The sequence below is a fragment of the Diabrotica undecimpunctata genome, chromosome 8 (assembly GCF_040954645.1).
Source record: "Diabrotica undecimpunctata isolate CICGRU chromosome 8, icDiaUnde3, whole genome shotgun sequence".
Classification (NCBI taxonomy): domain Eukaryota; kingdom Metazoa; phylum Arthropoda; class Insecta; order Coleoptera; family Chrysomelidae; genus Diabrotica; species Diabrotica undecimpunctata.
This window is the reverse complement of record NC_092810.1, coordinates 92,258,330-92,283,959: the sequence shown is the minus strand read 5'-3', so window position 1 is coordinate 92,283,959 and position 25,630 is coordinate 92,258,330. Positions and strand designations below refer to the sequence as shown.

Here is a 25,630-nt window from a genome sequence, read left to right as displayed (position 1 = left end):
TAAATTACAAATTAAACCACTCATCATAAATCATAATAAATTAAATAATAATCATAAATATTAAAAAGGGAATCATTCAATCATTATACAATAGAGGCAAAATTGGCTGGAAAATTATTTCTTGGAGGAGAAAAATTTATTAACCGTTTTAGTAAAAAATGATTATTGTTATTCTGTAAAAATAAGAAAATTTACAGAATAGGGAAAATGGAACAATAACATAGAACAGGAACCTTAAACACTTACAATACACAAGACGAGGAAAATAACAATACCATACAAAAAAGGATTATTAGAAAAAACTTGAAGGATAGGACATAATTTCAATCTTTCAAGATATAGTTGACCTAAAAAAAACTAATAACGAACAAAAAAACAAAGGATTTTGTGAATGCGAAAACTTTTATTTATTTAAGTGTTAAAATACGTGAACATGAATATTATACCAAAAATACAGGATTAGAAAGACTTCACGTTCAGTGGAATGATTCCTGTATAGTTCTTAAAGAAACATGGTAAAAAAAGAAAAATGAAAAAGGCATGTATTATGTTAAATGAAAACAACTGCGTCGCAAATTCGTTACTGGTTACCAATGCTAAATGAAGAAATTAAATAAATAAAAAGAAATAACTAACATTAGTAAATTAAAGTAAAGTTGGTGCAACCTTCTGGCTAAGGTCTAGTGTTAGGGTTTTCAGATCGCGCAAGCGTCCCTAACATGACTTAACGGCCACTTACGAAGTAGGGCCAACAGCTTTACGTGCCCTCCGAAGCACAGTTACGACTCATTTAAATTAGGAATAATAAAACTAGAGTTTTATTTTAATTCGCGGTGGTAATTCCCAGTGGTTGACTGTGTCTTCTTCTTCTCATTGCGCCGTCTCCTTTCGAAGGTTGGCGATCCAAATGGCAATTGTAGTTTTGGAAACTGCTGCGCGAAAGATCTCTACGGATGAGCCCTGTACTTTTCCTTCCAGTATAACTTGAAGTAATTGAGACTTTCGCCTCTCTACACATGACCCAAGTATTGCATTTTCCTCTCTTTGATCATTCTTAGTAATTCTTTTTGTTTACACATACGACGAAGTACCTCAACATTAGTAACTCTTTGTACCCATGAAATCCTCAACATTCGTCTGTATATATATATCTCAAAGGCATCTATTCTTTTTTCTATTTCAGAGTCCATTGTCCAACTTTCACAGCCATACAGTAAGACAGAAAAAACTTAACATCTGATCATTCGGATTCTAAGCTGTAGACTAAGGTCTTATCTTGTAAAAAATTTTTTCATGCTACTGAATGTTTTCCTTGCTTGTTCGATTCTTGATAGGATTTCTTTTTTTGTTTGATTACACTGACTATTGATATTTGTTCCCAAATATTTTATGGAATTTACCTGTTCTATTATTTGACCCTTGGCATACACCTGTACGTTTATTGGTGTCTTTGAAAATACTAAAGTTTTAGTTTTGGAAACGTTTAGATGTAAACCGAACATTTCGCTGTGGTGAACTACCGCATTTATTTTATTTTGTAGTTCTTGTGCATTGCTTGCTATTAAGACGGTATCATCAGCATATCTGATGTTGTCTATGCTGATTCCATTAATCTTAATTCCGCCTTGGACCGCGTCTAATGCTTCTCTGAATAGAGACTCCGAATACAAATTAAAGAGTAACGGTGATAAGACGCAACCCTGTCTCACTCCTCGTCGGATTTGTATGTCTTCGGATGTTGTGTGCTCTATTTCAATTGTTGCCGTTTGATGCCAGTATAGTTCTGAGATAATTCGCAAGTCTTGTTCGTCAACTCCAGTTGATCTCAGAATTTCGATCATCTTTTGATGGTTAACGCAGTCAAATGCTTTTCGATAGTCAATAAAACATGCATATACATCTACATTCATGTCTCTGCATCGTTGCGTTAACACATTTAAAGCAAAAAGAGCCTCTCGTGTTCTCAATCCGTTTCGAAATCCGAATTGAGTGTAACTCATCTGGAACTAGCACTTTTTGTAAATTCGTGTATGGATAATTCTGAGAAAAGTTTTAAGGACATGAAACATCAAGCTTAATATTCGATAATCATCGCATTGTGAGGAATTCGATTTTTTTGGTAATGCTACGAATGTTGATTTTAGCCAGTCTGTTGGTATTTTACCTGTGTCATATATCTTATTGAATAGTGCTGTTATTAAATCTAGGCTTTTACTTTCGTTATCTGCAATTAGTTTAAGTATTTCGACATTGATATTGTGTACGATAGTTAAAACAAACTGACAATGGCGTGAAAACTTGAAGCGTAAAATGGTATTTATTTTAAAAAATAAAAAATGTAATTTTCCAAATGGATTATAATTACATCAGAACGTTTTTGATTTTATCAGACCATCAGCAACTCTTGTCCATCTTGACCATCTTTCCTAGGACACACAATGTAATTCTCGCTTTGAGTACAGTTCAGTATGTTCCCTTAAAGTTAAATCTTTTAACACCAACTTCATTTCGCTTTAATTTTAATTTTTAAGACATCAATGTAATCAAAAGCTTATTATACCTTGTTAAGTGGCTACTTTTCTAACTATGTGTTCACTGATGAAGACTATCCTAGTTACCATTTCGTCTTTATTGAGATTCATCAGGTAGTGTCAGATCGGTCTGACAATAAACTTGTAGATGTAAAAGTTCAAAAATAAAAATAGCCATTATGATTACCAACCTCCGTAGGGAGACGGCACTCTAAGAAGGGATGTAAACGATTGAAAAACATACTTTTTACGAATTGTTAAGCAAATACTACGAACATGGGGAACAATTATACGATAAAAAAAAACATATGAGGCGGCACATAGGAAAAAACCCCTTAGGAGAAAAAAAAAAGAAATCACAGGAAATTACAATGTAAACAAGGACTATAAAAATTATCCTATAAATTGAAAAAACAAATGCGAGCCCTTAGGTCAGTATTATCTACCGTAATAATGTCGATTAGATAATACCAAAATAACTTGAAATATTTGGCAAGAAAATTGTTATCGAGATGCTGAAAAGTTACTGAAAATTAACCAAAACTGTCTGTATAAAACTCTCACAATAACTTGTGAATATATTTATGTTAAATTACAAAATCGTTGCACTTTTTCGAAAACTACAGGCCACGTGCGCGAAATTTCAAGATCTCTTTTCCCACATTTATAACAAGATCTCGCGTTGCCTTTCAACATCGGACATATCGTTTGCGTCAAAGCATTATAAATAATTTTGAAAATTCGGTTGCCAGGAATTTTATTTTATTTTTCGCCAAGAATAAATCTTAATCTTAATGCGATGTGACTGGGGCTGTTACGCCGAAGGCGTTACTTTCGTATTCGGTAATTTATAACACGCTGTTAATTTTGAAACGCCGTGACTGAATTATATATAGAGTACAAGGATACTTATCTAAATACAGAAGACGGGTAAAGGAGCAAAAGATTGAGCGTTTTTATTTTTGTTTTGGTCCACACATCCAAAAATAAATTATGTGTGAACTTTTAGTAGAAAACCCCTGAAGAATCAAAAGAATCATTTCTTTTTCATGTCTTATGGGTAGGCAATTACGTAATAGTTGACGTACAGATACTGAGCTATAGCTAGTTTTGGTAAAAACTTGAGAATAAATGACACTACATAAAAAACATGATTGTAATTCAATTGAGGTCAGTAACACTCTACAACAATGAACGATAAATTCAAAGAAAAACAAGAACAGAAAATAGTACCAAACCTCAAAAAATAAAGCACATGCCATGTATAAACAGAAAAAGAATAAATGGGTAAATAAAAAAGGCGAAAGCGAGCAGACGCACTAAAAAACTAAATCAATTTAGAAAGGTCGCTGTTCTTTTTACCCCAATATGAGAGGTAGAGTTTTCTTGGGCTCTTCCTTTTGGCTGCCCAAATCCAATCTTGAATCTGTGATTTCAGTCGTTCTTTCACAAGTAGAGCGAGTAGGTGCAATGTAAGAAAATTTTAAATTGGCGCTATTGGTAGGAATTAAGCACTCGATTAGAATGGAAACACGTTAATTTTGATAGAATAAATTTATGACTGTATTAACTCTGCCTTAACGTGTACCCTTAAACACTAATACTAACAAACAGAAAAAAATGATTATCTAAACGTATTAGCACTACTTATAGACACTTATAGAATAATGTCACTATTTAGGCTTTAAAAAAAAAGAGAGAAGAATTATATCTTAAATTGGCCATAACTTAACTCCTTAGCTAATTAAGTCCAATCTGGAACAAATGATCAAGACATAGCTAATTTACTTATGAACTTCCAAACTGTGTATTCACAAAATAACAACAACCTGTACATACCTATCCATCTATTAAATATACAAATTTTTGTCTTTTTAAGATTACCATGAGCGATATTTTTAATGGCATTAATTAGCTGCCCAATAAGCTTACTGCTAACTCAGATGAAGTGCCTAATTTTTAATTAAAAAATTTCGTTTGTTATATAGTTTAATAGATCTCTGGAAACCTCGATGTTTTCTTCTTCATGGAAAGAATGTTATGTTGTTCCTATATTTAAAAATGGCCAGAAAGACAACAGTGAAAATTATCGTAACATTAGTATACAATCTGAAATACCCAAGCTCTTCGACAGTCTTGTAGCAAAGTAACGTTCTTGGTTATGTAAAGGCTTAATATCTCAATCACAACATGGTTTTCATAGCAAAAAATCCTTTGCAACAAACTTGGATTGCTATCAATCTGATGTATTATCCCAAATGGACCATTTGAGATAATATACATAATAATAATACATACACATAGTAATATACACATACCTTAAACAAGTTGATGAAATATGCACAGATTTTTCCAAAGCATTTGATCGTGTAGATCACCAAATACTTTTGGGCAAATTAATTAATATAGGCTTTCATGTCAGGTTTGTTGAATGGATTAAAAACTATACATATGGTAGAAGTCAAAGAGTCAAGATAGGTCTGTCTAACAGTATCTCAGTAAGATCTGGAGTTCCTCAAAGAGGCCATACTTTCCTATTTCTACTCTATCTTCGTTAACGACATCACTTCCTGTTTCTTAAATAGCAAATGTCTAATGTTGGCAGATGACTTAAAATTTTTGGAAAGTTATAGATAGCTTAAAAGATCAAGCCTTGTTGCAAGATGACTTAGACCGACTACAAAATTGGTGCAACCAGAACAAACTCCACTTAAATGTTGAACAAATATTTTATAAGTTTTTCTCGTAAAGTCAATAGAATTGAAACAAGCTATTTTATTAATAATCAGTCACTGAATTATGTTTCTTCTATTCGGGATTTTTAGACTTTACTGACTTTACTGTTCAGTTATTTCGTCACCCTAGTTCCTGAACAATATTGATACCATACAAAGAGTCCAGCATAAATTTTTGAGATATTGTGCTTACCATATCCACACTAATATTGAAAATCATGATTATTCCCATATCGAACAACAATCATCTTTACTCTCACTCAAGAACCGTCGTGATATGTGAGGATTTATTTTTATATGTAAGATCATACATGGATCTATTGATTATCCAAATCTGTTAAGCCAGATTAATTTTAATGTTCCTCATCAAGCTCTACGTTACCACAATGTTTTCAATGTTCTTTTACACAGAACTTACTATGGAATTCACAATGTTCTCGTTTTGATATTTTCAATATAACTTTTAACTCAGTTAAAAAGATCTCTTGCTTTGTCGTATGTATATTTGTATTAGAGAATTTTGTTCTTATTAGATTTTTAGCCTCATTTTTTAAACTTTTTGATATCAATTTTATATTATAAGTAATTTCAAGTTTTGAATCCTAACTGCGATATTTCATATTGTAATTTACACTGTTAATGGAGTTATCCCGTGTATTAAATAAATAAATAAAATAAAAAAAAAAACATAAATTAGGCTTATTATATAAAATTTATTAGAGTAGACCTTTGCCAGGAAGTTTTATACCAAACTTTTTGATCACTTAAGCACTTTATATAACTCCAGTACTAATATGCGGTGTTTTATTTTTTGGCACTTAGGTAAAAAACGAGAACCATCAACACACATGATGGGTCTGAGGGACCGTCGCCAGAACGCACGGTCTTGTTATATTTAAGTTGTGTCAGGGGGTAAGGAGATAATACACGGAGTGTCTCTCTAAGCTAGGGTATTAACAGTTTTCTCCCACGGACTTGGCCACTAAGTCTTAAGATACTTGGCCTAAACCAACGATTTAATTGCCGATATATTCCATATTGGTGTCGAGCTAAATAAACCCCAGCGTGCAATAAGAAGAATAAAGACAGTGTATAAGATAAGAATACGTCCCTACAGACATTTTTGTTTTCTGGCCTGAGTTTAAACCATCAATCTACTAGACAGCTCACAGAGAAGTGAGTGTCCTTTCCCGTCTGACCTTCGACCCTAAAGCTATTCTAAACTTATGTTCTAAAGCTATTTTTCTTATGGCACCTTGATACAATTTCCTATTTTTATTGGGAATAGGCCACAATTTTACTTTAAAATAAGTTTATTTTGAGGTTTTGATTTCCACTTCGGAAATCGTTCTCAAAATACAAAACATTAATAAATTGGTTAATTTATTAATGTTTTGTATCTTGAGAACGATTTCCGAAATAAAAATCTAAACGTCAAAATAAACTTATTTTAAAATAAAATTGTGGCTTGTTTCTAATTAAAATAGTAAATTACAAAACAGTAATCTTACAGTAACGAAATACAGGCGATTACGTAGACTACCCGGTAAACATAAAGGAGCAAAAAAGACGACCTGCAGGTAAACGAAGAGAAAACAAAACATGTGTCAATTCCAAATCCCAAATAACTTTCCGGTTTTCAGGAGTGACAATTGAACAAATGAACAAAGAACGAGTAAAATATAGAATCAAAAGTCAGACAGAATGACGAAACAATTTCAAAAAGAACATCTGTTCTTAACAAAACGCATACTATGGGTTTGTTCAAGAATAGAATCATTTTTGTTAACATCCAAATTGGCAATGACAAAATTATTTTTGGTCTTGTCAAAAACTATTATTGGTTTCAACACTTTTAACAGTATTTTAGTGAGAAAAGTAGCGACAAATATATAACTTAACTTCAATATTCATTCATATATTCTAACATTCCAGTTTTATGATAGATGCATTATATAAGTATAAAATGTGTATATTTTCAACCTATCGCAGTTTTTCCTGTGCCTCCTTTACTATCCTTCTCCATCTGTGTTGCGTACTGTATTCCCCAATTTATGATGTTCACTTTTTTTTTCAAATCGATCTGGACGATCTGTCCAACCACCTTAACAACTTCCGATTTTATACTTTTTAACCCATAAAAGTATTATTATTAAACCCGAATCAGTCATCAATTTTTTTTTGTCTGTAATTTAGCTGAATAAAATTTCGACCTAATGAACAGACAAAGAAAAGCAGAAAATTTAAAAATGGCAATTTCGATAAATTTTTATTTCAATATTTTTTTTCTTCATGTGTCATATCAGCTAGGACGATTGGATATCACTATGGCAATTTTACCCAATTGGGTAGCGGGTAGGAACTCCTTTGGACAGAGTCTTACCAGGGAAAGTGAATCAATCCCTGCCCTCCGCAGATTCCAGCAGTTTCCTGACCCCTGGAGACTAGTATCTGCTTAGGTTCTCTTGTCCAAGGTCACGGATGAAGACCACAACGGTATCCACGGCGGAGAAGAACATCTTCGGTACGGTGTGTATGGCGGAAGTGACGACCCCCGATTTTAGGGTTCGTATAAAATTAAAAGGGTGGGCAGAACCCGTTAGCGGTAGAACCCGTAATCCGTCTGGGAGAGGGAGACTCTGAACCCAAACCCCTGGTCCTTCAGGTTGGGGGTTAAGGCATTGGACTAACTCCCCAGTACTTGTAACAAACATAAACATGTTAAAAAAACCCAATCACACGCCTCGGAATACGACGGCACAACAAAGACGACATAAGCTTTGAAAAAGGATACGATTTTTTGGTACATGGAACGTTCAAGGTATATCAAAAAAACTCAATGAAGTCTTACATAAATAAACAGAACTAAAAATAGACATAGCAGTCATTACCGAAACAAAAAAGAAGGGAACCGGCTCTAAAAATCTACGAAAATATGACCATTTCTATAGTGGAGTACCAAAAGAATGTAGAGCTCAACAGGGAATTTCTTTAATGATTCACAGAAGACTAAGAAAGTTCATAACATCCTGGGAAGCCATAAGTGAAAGATTAATTAAAGTAAATATGTGTCTTTACGGATATAAACGAACAATTATGGGCGTATACGCAATAAATAACGACGCACTAGCCAACGTAAAAGACGCATTTTTTAAACAGCTTCACAAAGAAATATTGAAAATAAGTCAATCGCGGGAATTAACATTAATGGGGGATATTAACAGTAGAGTAGGAAGAAAAGATGCGGATGAAATAGTACGAAAATACGGAGAAGACACCACGAACAACATGGTGAAAGATTTATAGATTTATGCAACCAGAATCAACTTAGAATCTTAAATGGATACTTTCCACATAAACTGATACACAGCTAAGTATACATGGATTCAGGAAATACGAAACAGAAAATCAATAATCGATTGTATTGTAACAAAACAAAAAACTTGACTGAGAGTACAAGATGTGAGAGTTCAGAGAAGCGCGACATGCTGTAGCGATCACTATTTATTACGTTCAAAAATACACTTCCCAATCTGAAGACAACAGAGAGAAACACATATAGACATGAACAAGACAGAAAAGATACAGAAACGAAGATACAACATCAGAAGCCTAGACGAAAAAAGTACCCAAGACTTATTTAAAAATAAATTAGATGAGAAGCTACAAATTCCCGCCCCTAAGAATATCGACCAGTTAGGTATATGAACATATAAAAAACTGTTTACACGAAGCAGCATTTGAAGCAATGGGATACTACATAAAACCCAAGGTAAACAAACCATACTAGTGGGATAACGAAATCAAGAAAGAAATAAAATGTAAAAGACAACTACACCAACAATATTTAAGCTCCAAATCATTACAAGACAAAATAACATATAAAGAAAAACAAGCAGAAGTACGAAGGAAAATCTCTAAGAAGAAGAACGAGTCTTAAGAAAAAAACTGCCAACAAATAAATACTTATCTAGGAGGAACTAGAAGCGCAGAAAGCTGGAAACTGATAAAAAAATTGAGAAAAGAAAAGAATAAAGAAGTAATACACAGAATAAAACCTGAAGACTGGGAAGGTATTTCAAAGAACTTTTGGTAGAGAATAGAGTCCGAATTTAAAGAACATAGAAATCAAAACCAAGATAGAATTTCAATAGTCTGCTCGTCAATAAGATTAACAACAGAGGAAATTAAAAATGTATGTAAACAGCTAAAGGGAAACAAAGCACCCGGACCAGTGGATATACCCAGAGAATTGTTTAAGTACGGAACAAATAAATTGTACAAATGTTTCGACAACTATTTCAAGAATGCATAAACACAAGCGAAATCCCTACGGAATGGAAGATATCATACCTCAGTACTATACATAAAAAGGGTGATAAAAATAATTGTGAAAATTACCGAGGAATAGCTGTAACCGGATCTATGAGTCGAATATATGGAAAGGTTTTAAAGAACCGAATTCCACTGAAGCTTTTTCTCCTTAACCCAGATAATAGAAAAAAAGATGGCACGGAATATTCATATGTTGTTCGACGACCTACGGAAAGCCTACGACAGCCTTCCACTGAAGAAGCTGTGGCAATAAATGGAGAGCACGGATATCAATATAGAATTAATAAAAGCCGTCAAAGTGCTATACAACCAACCAATGACAAAAATAAAAGCAGGGACATAAATAGCAACAGGATTTATAACATCAAAAGGATTAAAACAAGGATGTTGTCTGTCAGGAAACAAAAATGCCAGGAAAATGGGGATACTATTAGACAAAGCCATGAACTATAATAAAAAGTATTACTTTATACAGCTGTGAGGTAAAGTCACTGAAAGAAAGAACACTGGCAACGCTGAAAGCGACGGAAATGGATTTTTGGAGAACAGCCGCAGGAAGATCTAGAAGAGAAAGTATTACCAACGAACGCATTAGAGAAATAATGGGAATCAAACGAACAATGACAGATGACCTAACAACAAAACAACTTATCTGGTTCGGACACATACAAAGAATGGATGAACAACGAATACCAAAAGAAATATTAAAATGGTAACCAAAAGGAAAGAGAAAACGAGGTAGACCGAGAAAAAGTTGGAGCGAAGGAATAAATAAAGAACTGAGAGAGAGGGCTATAGAAGAAGACCTATGGACTAAGTGGCGATTGGAAGTCGAAAAACAGCGGAGAACGTTATAAACCGACACGTAGTAGTAGTAATTTAAACCCCCGATGTTGCTTTTGGGAACAGTTGATTAGAAGTGTATTCGAACAGTTCGGAACTGTTATGATTGTCAAATAAAACGTTCTTCTTCTCCCAGTACTGATCATGTCTCGAATATTATATTTGCATAATCAATTGTAACAATTGGTGTTCATCTCGATATGTAACATATCGCAGATATTGTACTTTTAGTGCCCTTTTCATTTTTATCAGTTCGAGTACTTACCAATTAGTTATTGCAAATTATCTTAAACTTAGGCTTAGAAGAAAGTGATTTTTACGATTCTTCGGTACACTTGTGTTTCAAATACCTCCAGTTCATTCATGCATTGTTTGTTTCTTCTCCACGCTGACTGCACCATCCATGAACATCATACTATAATATGTACACTATAGTTACTTATATTAAGACCTGTTGTTATTTTTTAAAACCGTGCTTGGATAATTTTTGCAAATAAAATGTATCTGCCGATACACTCAAAATTATTTGTATTGTTTCCATCATTTATAATTAAAAAATTCTTGGTTTAAATTACTTAATGTATGTAAGAATGCATGTGTATCCTTTCAATATAAATTATGTACGTGCAAAAAGCAAATTAACTTACCAGCATCAAAGAAGGCGTCATTTCAATCACGACTACGACGCGGTCGTCCCACCTTTCCTTTGCGTACTGTCGGTGTCGTTGCTGCGGTACTTTTGAGCAGTTTGTGCCAGTCCTGCTCGCATACCAGACTTCCTGATAACATGTAGTACCTGTTAAATTAATGATTACATTAATTAATATAACGTAGGATTCATTTTAATAAATAAACTACAACTTAAAATATTTGTTTGAGTATCGAGTACAAGTTTGGGATATTATTAAAGTTATTATTCTACTTTAACATTTTTATTGGGAATAAGCCATAATTTTACTTTAACATAAGTTTATTTGACGTTTTGATTTCCACTCTCAAAATACAAAACATTCCGAAGGGGAAACCGAATCAAATCAAATATTTTATTTAAAATATATAAAACTTATTTTAAAGTATAATTGTGGCTTAAGTACTCCCAATAAAAATAGTAAATTGCATTAAGATGCCACAAGATTGTGGAATCTTGCCACACTCGCTACAAGAGAATAAGCTAATGGAGTAAACCCATCGCGTATTTATCTATTATTTTGTTAAACGATCTTCAAATTTTAGAATAAAATATATATATATATATATATATATATATATATATATATATATATATATATATATATATATATATATATATATAAACACATTTAAAACAATATTTTATACGTAATTAGAAAAGACAATATTTTCCAACCAGAATCTGCATTTCGATATAGATATCTATTTTCAGAAAGAAAATAAGACCCAGAACGAGGTGGTTGGATGATGTGGAACGATATGAAAACTTTAAATGTAACACAATGATGGAGAAGGGCACGGGAGAAGTTTGAATGTAACGACATAGCTAGATACACCAAAGACTCATCTGGGGTTATGATGTCAAAAGAAGAAGAAGAATTTCGTTGGATATCTTAAAAGTTTGGTATAAATTACATAATAATCATTTATTTCTGATTTAACAAAGTTTATATAGAGGTCTTGTGCAATGATAATGTTTGAAACATACGATGCCGCGTAAGTCATGGATGGATGCGTAAGTATAGACTAAGATGTCTATATTTAATATGGGTTATATGGCTAATATGGGTTTTAATATTATATTCTAGAAAATAGTTAATTTTTAATGTCCCAGTTAGATTTCCCTCCAAAGTTCCGTTGCAAATTTTTCAATCGCAATCATCATATATCATATCGCAATTGATTCTTATAAAAAAAGGTTTATAGTGGAATAAGTGTGATGGCATAAGCACTGACGAAGCTCGCTGAACAAAGTATGCTGCATATGAAAGTTGTGCTTACATTCCATCATATAGTGGAAAGTAGCAGAAATGATATTAATAGTGAAAACTGGAAAATCATCAAGTCTGATAGACCGATTACTCTACTCTCTATGTTATTAAAGTTTTTATTTCATGCCAAATCATTCCAAATGAATCAATCATACATACAGAGTCATTTACTCTTACAATTTTTTAATGTTTCGTTTTATACGAACCACTGGCGGATCTTCAAAATTTGCCTTGGGAGGGGAACTTCCAATGAAACACCAAACACCAACCAAAAGACATAAAAAAGATAAACTCAAACTATAAAAAAGACATAAATAATTGATTTTCTTCAATTTTGGACCTTCTTGGATGGATGGGATTTCTATACCTAACCCCCCTCCCCCCACTTCGTGTATCCGCCTCTGATACGAACTAGTATGACTTCCTAGGAAGTCACTCAGTACCAATTTTTTCATCTAAAACAACATCTTCCACCTCTTCGACGTTCTTTCATCGACCGTTTCAATCATCTGTACACAAGCAATAGGAAGCGAAGTGCATCAATAATTTCCTTATTATTTGGAGAGGCAGAGTAAATATGGCAACAAATAATTAATTCTAACCTAATTTTTGAAATTATTAGTTCGTTGAGCAAAAGGATAGATATACTTATTGATATAATTAGAATAGAACATTTTTAGAGTATTTTAAACCTGTGTTCATATAATCTTTTAGAAAATGCTAAAAAAGTTTTTAAATAACAGCTTTTATACAGGGTCTTTCTTTGGGAAAGTAACCATACCACAGTATAAAGAGGTTCCAAGAGTCCTCTTTATATTGTGACTATACCGTCTATTTGCTTTATATTGGCAAGCGAATATACTTTAAGATGTCCAATCGATTAATTTATTTATAATTAGAAGAAATCCAGGTCCGGATAAAAAATGTGAAAAAATATTCCGACCTAAAAAAAAACCCTGTACATTAGATTTTTTTAAAATGAATTCTGCACCTAAAAAAGGATGAAAAACTTAATTTAGGGGTATACTTTGAATTTTGGACAAAATGTTTTTTCTAGTAAAATTTTGAATTTCAATTCTGAAATTATGTGAATTGCGAGTAGAAGAAACAAATTTTAATGCGACTTAATTTTAATTAATAACATTACTTAATCTAAGTTAGTAAAATGTAAACATTTCAGTATTTAGTTGTTTATTATGTGCGACAAACAATTCGTAACAAGTATTCACCTTTAATTAATGAATAAATAATAAAGAATCAACAGAAAATAGATAACTTTAATCAACGAAGTATATTAAATTTTAAAAAGAAATAGTGAAAATTTACAGAAGAATAACTATTACTAAAATTAAGTAACTGTTTAATCTCAGTTTAAACTGGGTTATTTTTCATTTCTTAAAAGGTGTCTTAAATCCGTTCAAGAAGTTCTTCTCTACTATGTATTTCATCGTTATAAACTTTGGATTTTAAATATTCCCGAACATAATAATCGATAGGATTAAAATCACATGATTGTGAAGGCCAGAAATGAGCCTTCTAACTATGCGCCTGTGCACCTATGTGTCGCCAAGCTAACCAATCACGACAAAGATTGTTACTTCGGCCGGCCAATCACAGCGCTCGTTATTAACTACGCTGTCATTGGCCTCTCGGCGGAAGATTGCTGATAATTCTCAAACACGATGTGTATAAAAGAGCAGCACATCTTCCGATCGGGATCCAGTCGTCATATACTACTAGCCCCGCTAGACCTTGTTGGCCTGGTGTGCTACCACGCTACTTTGAGTTTTATTATTTAACCAATAACCTACTATCGTCGAAGACATCGAACCCAAGAAGACTTCATCCAATTTAGAACTTAAATCAACAAGAGCACGATAACCGGCGTGTCAACTACGAACGCTTCCTGGCAGTAGAACACGACTTTTTGAGATAGAAAGACATTGGTCTTAGAACTATTTTAAATCGTGTCGAACTGACCACAGCGTTCTTTGGGACATGTCACGGTAAAGAGCGAATAAAAGCCCCGGCGGGGACTTGTTATTGCTTTTCCGATCAGGGTGAAGCTGCGATAGCGCTTCGTCCCCAGAAACCTTATGCAAATAGTAACTATAGAAAATACTGTTATAGCGAAAGGTAGTAACACGAAGCGACGGGCAGTAAGAAGAGTCGACACGGCCGGCATTCTTGTGCCTCTCTCGAGGGGAGGGAACGCGGCTATACGAAGTAAGAAGGCCGGCATCTCTGTGGAATTTGAGATATACACCACGCATTAGAATTCTAACACAAATATTAAGTCATTGTAAGGATACTGTCTATAAGAAAGCTCGAACTGTTAGAGAATTCTGATTGCCGGTGTCCCCTCACCTACCACAGAGGCTCGGCGAAGCTTCTTACACGTAGAAGCCGGAATCCAAATTAACTCCACGAAACGAAGATCGAGACTTGAGATCCTCTTCGAGAGCGGCGGTCGTAGAACGTCCAGAAACTCCGGAAAACCAGGAGGACGTTACGGCCGTACGACATATGTAGTAAAACACAAAATGTTGAAAGTATATTTCACCTGTACTGATACTTTCATCATCTGGTACTGGTAAAATATTTTCTAAAAAATATGAACACACTTCACCGGTTAGGATGGGAGGTAAAATTTATGATCCTATTAATTTGTTATCAAATATGCCACACCATAAATTAACAGAAAATTTATGCTGCCAGTCATTTTTCCTTGTGGCAAATGGATTTTGCTCTGCCCAAAAGTTAGTCACTGATATTGTATACTCCATCTCTTATGAATTTTGCTTCATCCGTGAATAAACATCTGTTTACAATCATTGGATTTCGGGTAATCCGTGTACTAAAATCAATTCTAAATATTTCATCTCCAAGTATCAATCTTTGTACTTCTTGTTATATCTAGTAAGGATGGAGATTATTCTTTTCAAATCTTCGCCAGACAGTGGTATGCGGAATTTGCAGAGCACTTTTGGATTATTCTCAATTAAATTAAAAATATTACGTTCCATATTACCGTTTTGTCTTTCATTTCGTCTTAAAGAATGTTCGCCTGTCAAATGTAAAGAAAATATACAATGCGTTTCAATACTTATGAGCCAAGTGAGAAGTTGGCAAAATAGATAAAACACCTAGTATATTAATTATTGATGAAGTAGGACCTATTAAGTAATGAGTTTTTGAAATCGCCTGTGTCCCCTTTTTTTAGATGATGTATGTTTCTTTTATATATATATATATATTTAGGGATTCTACAGTATTCACTGCCTTCCCTCGCTCAACCGTTTCCATCTCTCTCTGTTGTTCCATTCTCCATCGTTTAGTCCTCTCTTACTCATGGCGTCGTCTACTTCGTTCCTCCAGGATTTTCGGGGTCGTCCTCTTTTCCTCCTTCCTATGGGGCTCCCTTCGGTTATTCTTTTTATCCATCTGCTGTCGCTAGCTCTTCTTACATGTCCATACCACTTTAGTCTTTATGTTTCTTTTATACCCTGTATAATAATAAATATGTAACTGTTATACTTACAGGTAATAAACTTAAAAAAAGTCTACTAAACATGTCGCTTTGTTGACTTAAACTATCTAATGTTTACATGTTCATATTTACATTTTTTTTTAGTTAAGTACTAGCTACTTAAACTTAATGCAAAATCTTGGAAAGAAAGTAGTAAAACAATGATCAAAATTCGACTTAATATATATTTAAATAAAAATGCTTTATCTCAAAAACGATAAATATTTTTTCTTAGTGATTTGAATTAAATTCTTATATTCTTCTTATTGCGGCGCCTTCTTTCGAAGGTTGGCGATCTAAATAGCAATTGTAGCGTTGGAAACAGCAGAGCTGCACGAAAGATTTATGTGGATGAGCGGTCAAACCATCTCAGGTTTTTCAGCGACGAGTTCTGGCGTCTTCCAACTGATCTTTTGCCCTGCACTTTACGGTCCAATATAATTTGGAGTAATTCATATCTTTCACCTCTCAACACATGATCCAAGTATTGTATTTTACTCTCTTTAATTATGCTGAGTAAGTCTTTTTGTTTACTCATGCGCCAAAGTACCTCACCATTGGTAACTTTTTGTATCCGTGGAATTCTCAGCATCCGTCTGTATATATATATATATTTCATAGGCATCTATTATTTTTTCTGTTTCAGACTCCGTTGTCCAACTTTCACAGCCATAAAGCAAAACAGAAATATTATGATATGAAAATTATGCGATTAAGATATTAACCACACACCTATTGAAGAAACACTCTGTAAAGGGTGTATTGGATATTTCCGTTGTCAGTTGAGTTAAGAAAACAAATTTTGAAGGAAACTGGGAATTGGAAATGTAATTTGAAATGGGAATGGGAAAAAATTTATGGTAAAAGCCACATGCTTTATATTAATAAATATACCCTATTAAATGGTAAAGTTTCCTGTGAATTCGTGCTCCGTGCTAGGCCATGTAGTGATGGAATATTCTAATTAATGCTAACTAGGAAAAATAATTTATAACTAATTACCTGTCTCCTGGCACCAAAGGACTGAGGCATTTACTGCACATGAAGCATTTGAGGTGGAAAACGTGCGGAGGAGCGCCGGGTTGTTGAATGGATGGCCCCCCCGATCGCATCACAAGTTCGTTGGCTGGAATTGACTGCCCGCACGCCGAGCAGGCGCCCGTGTTGCCGAATATCCTGCGGGACCATTAAAGATACACTACATTAAATCTCTATTGTCAAGAACTTTTTATGTTCTATATCTAATCGGTTATTATATTTCTCATTCTGTTGAGAGCTTTAGAGAGAAAATTTATAGCGTCGGATGAAGAAACTGATTAATTTTGACTTAGTTTTTATATCTATTTTGTCCTAAATATATATAATTTGTATTATATATATTATATATACATATATAATATATATTATATATACATATATATACCATGGACATAACAAAATTAAGTCATCATGGAATTTGAATAATTAAATAATTACAATAATGGAAATTACAGAACTATAGATTGCTGTATCATAAATCTGTGTTCCGCAGATCGATTTATACTTTCAATAAAATGAAAGAAATATATATTATGACATTTAAAAAAATATTTTTAAACGCAATATATTTAAAGTATGTACTTTGTTTTACCGACTGTTGCACATAAAATAAATGGATAGCGACAAAAAAGTTTTATGTCGGTGAATATTTTTCAGAGAAAATCAACAAAATCGATCGTCCACGTATATTCATATAATCAGAATGCTTATTTATGTACAGATTTTCAACATGTCTAATTAACAAGTTTTTATTAAATGCTTCAGATAACAAATATTTCATGTTGTATTTATATGGCATTATACCACATTGGTTGTAATGAAAATTAAATTTTACATTTGTTTTCGGAAATCGTTTTCCAAAAATATTTTATTTAAATAAATTTAGAAATTATGTTAGCATGCAGATGTTTATCTATTGGCGCTATGTAGCAGTCAATTTGACAGTTGACGTACTTGGCCTCGATCTTGTAGGCCAGTAGCCATATTTTTGAGTTGAAATTCTGAGGGTGATCACATTTTTCTTCACTAAGTAAGATGAGGGCGACTTCTTCGATTTTTATCTATTTGCTGTCTGTTCCATCCATGGGTATTGATGCATCTTTCTATTGTACTATATGCTCATTTTCCCACCATGTTACTAATGTAAGTTAATAATTTTCATTCATGATTTTCAACAATTTTCAATTAAACCAATTCAATATTGCATATTTCGAAATTATAATTTTTCGTTGTATTTGTAATTGAAATTTCATTTTGATTTATATTATTGGCATGGGCTTGTAAAAATATTATATGCAACATATACAGAAAGTGTCTTGGCATTGCCGTACTCATAGTGCAATGACGAGACTGCAACAGAGCGTGCTGTCAACTATTTCATTCGTGTAAAAAAGTACCAATTTATGCACTTGTTGCATCAATTACTGTTATCTCTTACTTTTGCAACATTTAATATTTTTCCAACATATATTGCAGAGTAATTATGTAACTGACCCATTAAATAGAGATAAAAAACTAGTAATCTATTACCATATAAGTAAGGGCAGAGACAGATAAGTATGACTGCCTGTCCTTCTTCAGCTCCCTTCTGGTAGTTTTTTAAACACATTATTTTTGTTTGAGAAATGAAGTCAATTTAAGAACACTCTAATAAAATCATCAATTTTTGAAATAAAGGAATAGCAGTAAGGTAGAAACTACAATAACACAGTCAAGACCTCAAGACGTCATTAAATTTAGCCAATGGTATGAATAGAAACTAACAGATCACTCTATTAATTTAAAACAAAACTTAATGAGATAATCAGATAGATGAATTCTAAAGCGAAAACTCCAGGCGAACTACTAAATAGAAACTAGGCTCGAAAGCCCAACCAATCTCCAACACCTAGACACCCAAATTAGCCAGATTATATTGAAAATTGGTGCTAGTAAATTTTCATAATTATATACCGACTAAAAATAAACTTGGATATTGTAATTTCTACCCCTGACGCAGCCTTATGATAACAGTAAGAAACCTTTTTATGAATATTTAATGTATCCTTGGTGACGTAGTCATTTTGCAGAATACGATAGAAAAATACAGACGAAAAAATATATATCTTTAAGGTAAAGCCTGTCCAAACTCACTTTGTCTCTGACCTTGAGGTGCGCAGTGATTTATATGGTTTATAATATTAATCAATATAAATATGTAAATAAAAAAAAATTAAATAAATATAATATTTTCTGTATTTATTGCCATGCTCTCTCTTTGAAATTGAAATTGAGCCGTCTGTACTGCGTCTTTCGAAGAAATATCATACTGATTGATAAGTAGATTAATGTTGCTCTAAAAAGGTGACCAGAGAAACAAATAAACCAGTCACTGAGATTGTGATGTCATGAAATTTGTTATTTTTAAACACCGTTTTGCTAGGATTTTACTTCACATAAAAACTTGCTGCAGTTGGTGTTTCATCTCCGTCATTATATGGCATTGCAGTTTTCGTATCTTTCATGTTAAGTTCTGATTCTTATTCATTTGTAACTCTCTGTAGGTAAGATATTTTCAACGGTTTTCCGTAACTTTCCCATCATCAGATTTAGAAGAGAAGCTTCATTACCGAGATGGTATAAGACGGGATGATGGCTAAGTCAACATGGAAATACACAGTTAGGGTTTCAGAATTGAGATAAGCATACGAGGGCTTTTAATTACAGAATTCCCTGTATATGTCTGCAGGTTTTTGCGAGAAGACTTTCGATACTGTCCAACATAGAATATTTACCTAAATATCAAGAAAACCAAATTTAGATGAGCGAGATGTAAGAATACAATATAAGCCTATACTGACATTCAAAAATAAGGGGGATATTTAGAGGGAATACTAATCATTTGTGGAGTCTGAGAGCTGCGTGCTGTCATCTCTTTCGTTCAAATTATGTTCTAAAGAAGTTTTCGAGGAAGTGCCATATAAAGGCATTGTTTTTCATGGTAAAGTTATAAATATTATTGGATACGAGAATGATGATATACTTCTAGCGGAAGACTTTGCAAATCATTTTTAATTTGCTTGGCAGACAAGATTAGAAGGATGTAACCTAGTTGGACATCAAAAAGACCAAGTGTCTAGTACTAAACAGAGAAAGAAAAAAGTAAGGTATTCTGGAATGTGACGGAACACTTATAGCGTGTGCTCAGCCGTACAAATGTTTAGGCTGTAAATTTTACAATACACAAGAGAAAAAAACTCTGAAATAGAACATGCTCGAGGCACTTTTACAAAAATTAGCACATTAATTTGCAGTCGCGATATCAACCTACCGGATTCGTAAGGATCCGTAAGGATTCGCATTTTTAAGTGATATGTCTTCAGTATATAGAGCCGAAGCATAGATACGAGCTACAGATATTATGTGAGAGCAGACTTGAATCCTCTGAAATATGCTGAAATTACTAACCTATTATGCCACTTTCGTGGATGGACAATCTGAACCTACTAAACCAACTAAATATGGAGGCAATTTTAATACATTAAGATATATTTATAAGAAAAACAGCTCAAGAACATCAATAGATTTTCAACTGTTTGATGAAAATAAGACATCATAAACTTTTAATTAACTCTTCTTATAACGAAAGGAGATAAATGCTTTTGTACCAAAAATGATCTTCATCTGAAAACTACACGTTTCTCCAATCTTCAATCTCGAATATTTGTTAACCAAATCATGTTTATTAGGTTGGATTGTTTTTTTCCACACTTTATAAATCTATTTCGTACAGTTTCATGTACTTTTCTTTAATAATAAAGCTTCAACTCTTGCAGTTATCTTTTCTTCTTTCCACATTTTGCTTTTCTATTCACCCCAATCGTTCAGTATCTCTTTTTTGCTTTACAATGTGGTTTACAGGTGCTAAACTTAAACTACATACCCTGGCAACATTTTGATAATAAGAGAATCCTTAAATATGTTACGGTAAGTAGCACGCGTTTTGAGAGTATATCTATTATTAAAAATAATAAGGGAATGTAGCCTTAGTTCAGCTTACTTTATCAAAGTCCCAATAATTCTAAAAAAAGAACAAAAATGTAAAATGTCTGTAGCTTAGCATTATTATTAACATTATTCACTGACTGTCGAAATTGCTAAAAAAAGTACAATTATGTAAAATGATTAATTCGCACAATACTGTATATAAATGAAATATCTTAAATTAAACGAAGGTGATATTTCATTTAAAATGGTTTTATTCTGAATGCTAGATCTGAATTATTAAAAATTATTGTCTTGTTTTTATAAATTGAATCTAATGTTTGTGAAGTGCTTAAATGGCCGATTATAATTAGTATCGATTCATCTCCGACGTTCTTCGACCCTCTCTGTTAGCCCGTTTCATCGCCGAAGGCATAACGGAGTGAACAAAACAAAGTATTAATAAATAATCCATCAAGTGGTAATTAGAACGTCGAAAGCATAACGTATTCAAAGTTGTGTGTTTCGATCATCCGCTCTTGCTTTAATTAGAAGTATCTTATATTGTGGAAATGCCGAGCGATTATCCGCCGCTGCCAAACCGCCGTCGCCGACGTTACCGCCCCCGCATGCCGCCTCCGGCTGCTTTCTGATTAACGAATCCAATTATAGTCGCGTTGTGCGCAGGAAATTATTAGTTGGGTCTGTTAATTAGATTATCCACGGACAGAAAGGTAGATTGATTAGGAACTTTGATATTGAGACTGTCCTGTCGAAACCACCCCTCGTCCGAATAATGCTTTGACAGGATTCCCCGCTAAAAATGCTTTTTGTTAATTAATTAACACTGTAAGTATTACAAAACCAAATAAATTAGATAAGGCTCTTTTTAAAAAACAATTTCTTCCCTATTCCCTCCTTTAATATTTTTTACGCCAACAGGTTTTGGCGTATTGTTTCTTGCAGTAATTATGTTGCCGTTCCTGTAGTCGTAATCCACACAGTAAGATCTATATCTTGACGAATGCGACTCCTTCATTTAATGTACACTATGTACAGCCTAGACAAGTTGTAGATTTTGGTGTTGTCATAAACTTGATTATTAACATCTAGTACAGTATGTTGAATGTTGAGCTTGCTTATAAGATATACTTAGACTTTTTTATATTCAAGGTAAGTCAGTACTCTTTGCTCACTTGCCTAACTTGTTAATAAGTAGTTATACTCCTCCTATAATATCCGCTACTAATATCTAATGTTCTTTATGACTCATTTGTATTGATCAGGAAGTGCTCTGTATATAGATTGAACACCAAAGGTGATAGAACGAACCTCTGACGAACTTCATTATGTATCAGTCGAATTAAAAAACATCATACAATTATGATTTTTAACTAGTATCGTTGCCTTCTGACACAATAGAGATTGGCTACGAAATATTTTTGCAACAGCGAGCAAATGAATCCAGGAGTTCGTTACGTCAGAACAAATACATAGGAATTATAGGAAACTTTTATTGACTTTTTCCCAGTTAGTGGCAAAACAGGTCAATATCTCAGCCAATAAATCCTAAAAAATTAGACAAAGATGGACTTAACTTGAAGAACTACATTGATCCAAGGATCATTTAACACTATGACAATGGGGCAAATATGGCGGGGAAGTATAAAGTTCAGCCTAGATTACTTCAAGAGAACGAGCTAACGTATTTTGTCCCACGTGCTGCTAACTCCCTCAATTTAGTTGGTGCTAATGTGGCCAGTGCTACTATTGAGGCTCGGAATTTTTTCGGAACTTTTAATAGTATGTATTCCTTTTTTGCGGCTTTAATTTCATGCTGGGAGGTTCTCTGAAAATATATGTGCCACTGGCATTAAAACCTTAAAGCATGATAAGATGATCTGCAAAATAAAAAGCTGCATATAAATATTTCGGTAAAGTGCAGGATCTAGATGATCTTAAAAAACATGATCTCTCAACACCTCAAACTATGAATGAGGCCTGCTTCCTTTTGCAAAATGTTGGGAAATTTGAACTCATCATTTTGGCTTGAGTTCTGAGATAAAAGACAAAGAAAAAAGAAAAAAATCCTGATGAGCTGTGTGTCGATGAGAATGTGTACCAAATAGCCATGTTAGAGGTTTTGTATCAGTAAAGTAGGGAGTACGACAGGGCTGTATTTTGTCTCCATTGTTGTTCAACATTTATTCTGAATGGGTACTTAAGGAAGCTTTAGACGGTTGTGCGAAAGGAATGCTAATAAACGGTGAATGGTTGAATAACATTAGATCTGCAGATGACACTATAGTTTTTGCCCATAATCTGAATGACTTACAGATATTAACAAATCGCATAACAGAAGTCAGCAACAGATACGGACTAGCTCTTAACATAAAGAAAACCAAATTTATGACAATTAGTAAAAAACCAATACTAAACGCTCATCTTACAATCAACCAACAGAATATCGAAAGAGTCGAGCAATATACATATCTAGACACCAATTTAAATAGCCAATGGGACCACTCAACAGAAATTAAACAGTGAATAATAAAAGCAAAAGCAGCATTCGTTAGAATGAGAACCATTTTCAACAGTCGAGACATATCATTAAAAACAAAATGCCGTCTATTGAACTGCTACATATTCACAGTTCTGCTCTACGGAATAGAAGCATGGACACTGACTGTTGCATCTATGAATCGGCTCGAAGCTTTCGAAATGTGGTGTTATAGGCGCATCTTACGTATATCCTGGGTTGACAGAGTTACTAATGTGGAGGTCCTGCGTAGAATGGAAAAAGAATGGGTAAAAAAGGCATAAATAATAATTAGCTGTCTACATAAGACCAAATATGTACCTCAGATGGCGAAAAATTGAAGTTTGTTGTGCCAGTTCTTACTCAAAGTGGGAGGGGAAAATAAATACCATGGCGGTAAATTATACCATGAAATTAAAGCAGGCATAGTCGAGTAGCCACATGGAGAAATTTACTAAATCCTTAGGGTGGGGAATTCATTCAATGTCTTGCAATACACAACTTCTTGCAATAGTTCCTGACATCTCTTGAGATGTCAGGAATATTGGGTGACCAAAATAAGTGGGTGGTCGTGTATTACAACTAAAAATATTTTAAAGATTTTCGGCATATTATGGATGATAATTCAAAAACATTCCTTTCAGTTGTTTCAGGAAAACAATAAGAAAAAGGCATACAGTTATTTTAATGTTTATTACAAACAAGTGAGAAGAATTGTTTTTCATAAAGAAGATGATTTTCTGCCACGAAGAAAAGGTTTAGACCAATTAATTATTTCGTTGTCGTATGTCATTAATTTGGTCGTTGAAAGAAAGACTCGCGTTGAGATACACTGTTTGTTAGGAAGTTTTCTTGACTATCATAAATATATTAACACAATATTTGTCTCAGTTTTATCTTTATCTAAGGGTATATTCATTTATCGTTCCAAAAGCTATTATATTTGGCAATCATTCATGCAAGTTTACCTCGATATAATAGAGCTCTACCTGAACCATTTAAACCACTTACCTAGTTTTTATAAACCACCGGTGGAATAAGCTCGCGCCGCGTGATCAAACAGACTACCACTGGCGACACGGCATCGGGGCCAGCGGGATCTAGGAACAACTGCCTAACTCGATCCCCGCCGCCACGTCTCCCATCTCGCCGCCGCCGGTCTCAATCAATAGACGCGTCGCGGTGCCTTTTTGGGAAAGGGAACAACGGGGGTGTCGAGGGGACCAATTACATGCCCACTTTCCTTCTAACACCGTTTGCATATATTTGCCGAGCAGGCGACAAAAGCCTTTCTTTATATCGGAAATATTAGGTATTCTCGCTGTTCTCTTTTTACTTTTTAGATTTGAGCCTTCAGGTATTTTATTATTTTTTGCAGATTTGACGAATCACGCAGACTGTACATGTGTCAGAATAAAATATGTAGGCCAAGTTTTGATTACGTATACATAAGAATGTACAAATTTGGAAAAATATAGTTTTTACAATAATGAAAACAAACTACCAGATTAAAATTTCCTTAACCTCTTGGGGACCGAATATTTAAATATGAAAAATCAAAATTTTATACTGTGCTCAAAAATAAAATATAGTAGAATAGGAGATACAACTAATATGCTGGGGTACATCTTTTAAATTTTATTCTTTTTTGCCAAAATATCACTACGTATTAATTTATTATGGATTCTAGTCACAAAAGAGCAAAAATTAAGTATACATCTAAAACAAAACAATTTTTAGCACATACCTAGTATAAGCACAAATAAATTTGACATTTTTGACAGTAAACTGATGTTAGATAACAGGTTGGAGATTTACACCGTTGACAATTCCAAGAAACTTTCAAAATGTCAAATATTATCTCTTATTATCGATGGTGATGTAGCATTTTCTTTTTCATTTCTAAGCTATTTAAATGAAAAGGGAAAGAAGTAAATAAATGTTCATATAAATGTGTAACATTTACTTTTTCAGAAAATAGGTCACAAAAATCGATGTGGTTGATACATTGTTGCGTTTGAAAAGTAGTAGTAGTAGTAGTAGTAGTAGTAGTAGTAGTAGTAGTAGTAGTAGTGAAAATTCCACTGCGAGGTTTTGTTTTCTTTGGCCGAAAGTTGTTTTCGAATGGGAGAACTATTACTGCCTGTTTTTAATCC

General features: G+C 33.5%; 1 protein-coding gene across 2 annotated transcripts in view; it reads right to left on the bottom strand.

The window, feature by feature from the left end:
* LOC140447769 (LIM domain only protein 3) overlaps positions 1 to 25,630 on the bottom strand; it is a 1,475,576-nt gene that overhangs the window by 22,372 nt on the left and 1,427,574 nt on the right. For both annotated transcript variants that reach the window (XM_072540623.1, XM_072540622.1), the window contains 2 exons: positions 16,937 to 17,110; positions 11,092 to 11,240 (listed from right to left, as the gene is read on the bottom strand). In XM_072540623.1, the coding sequence (XP_072396724.1) occupies positions 11,114 to 11,240; positions 16,937 to 17,110 (301 nt within the window). In that variant the 3' untranslated portion in view covers positions 11,092 to 11,113. The remainder of the gene's footprint in view (positions 1 to 11,091; positions 11,241 to 16,936; positions 17,111 to 25,630) is intronic.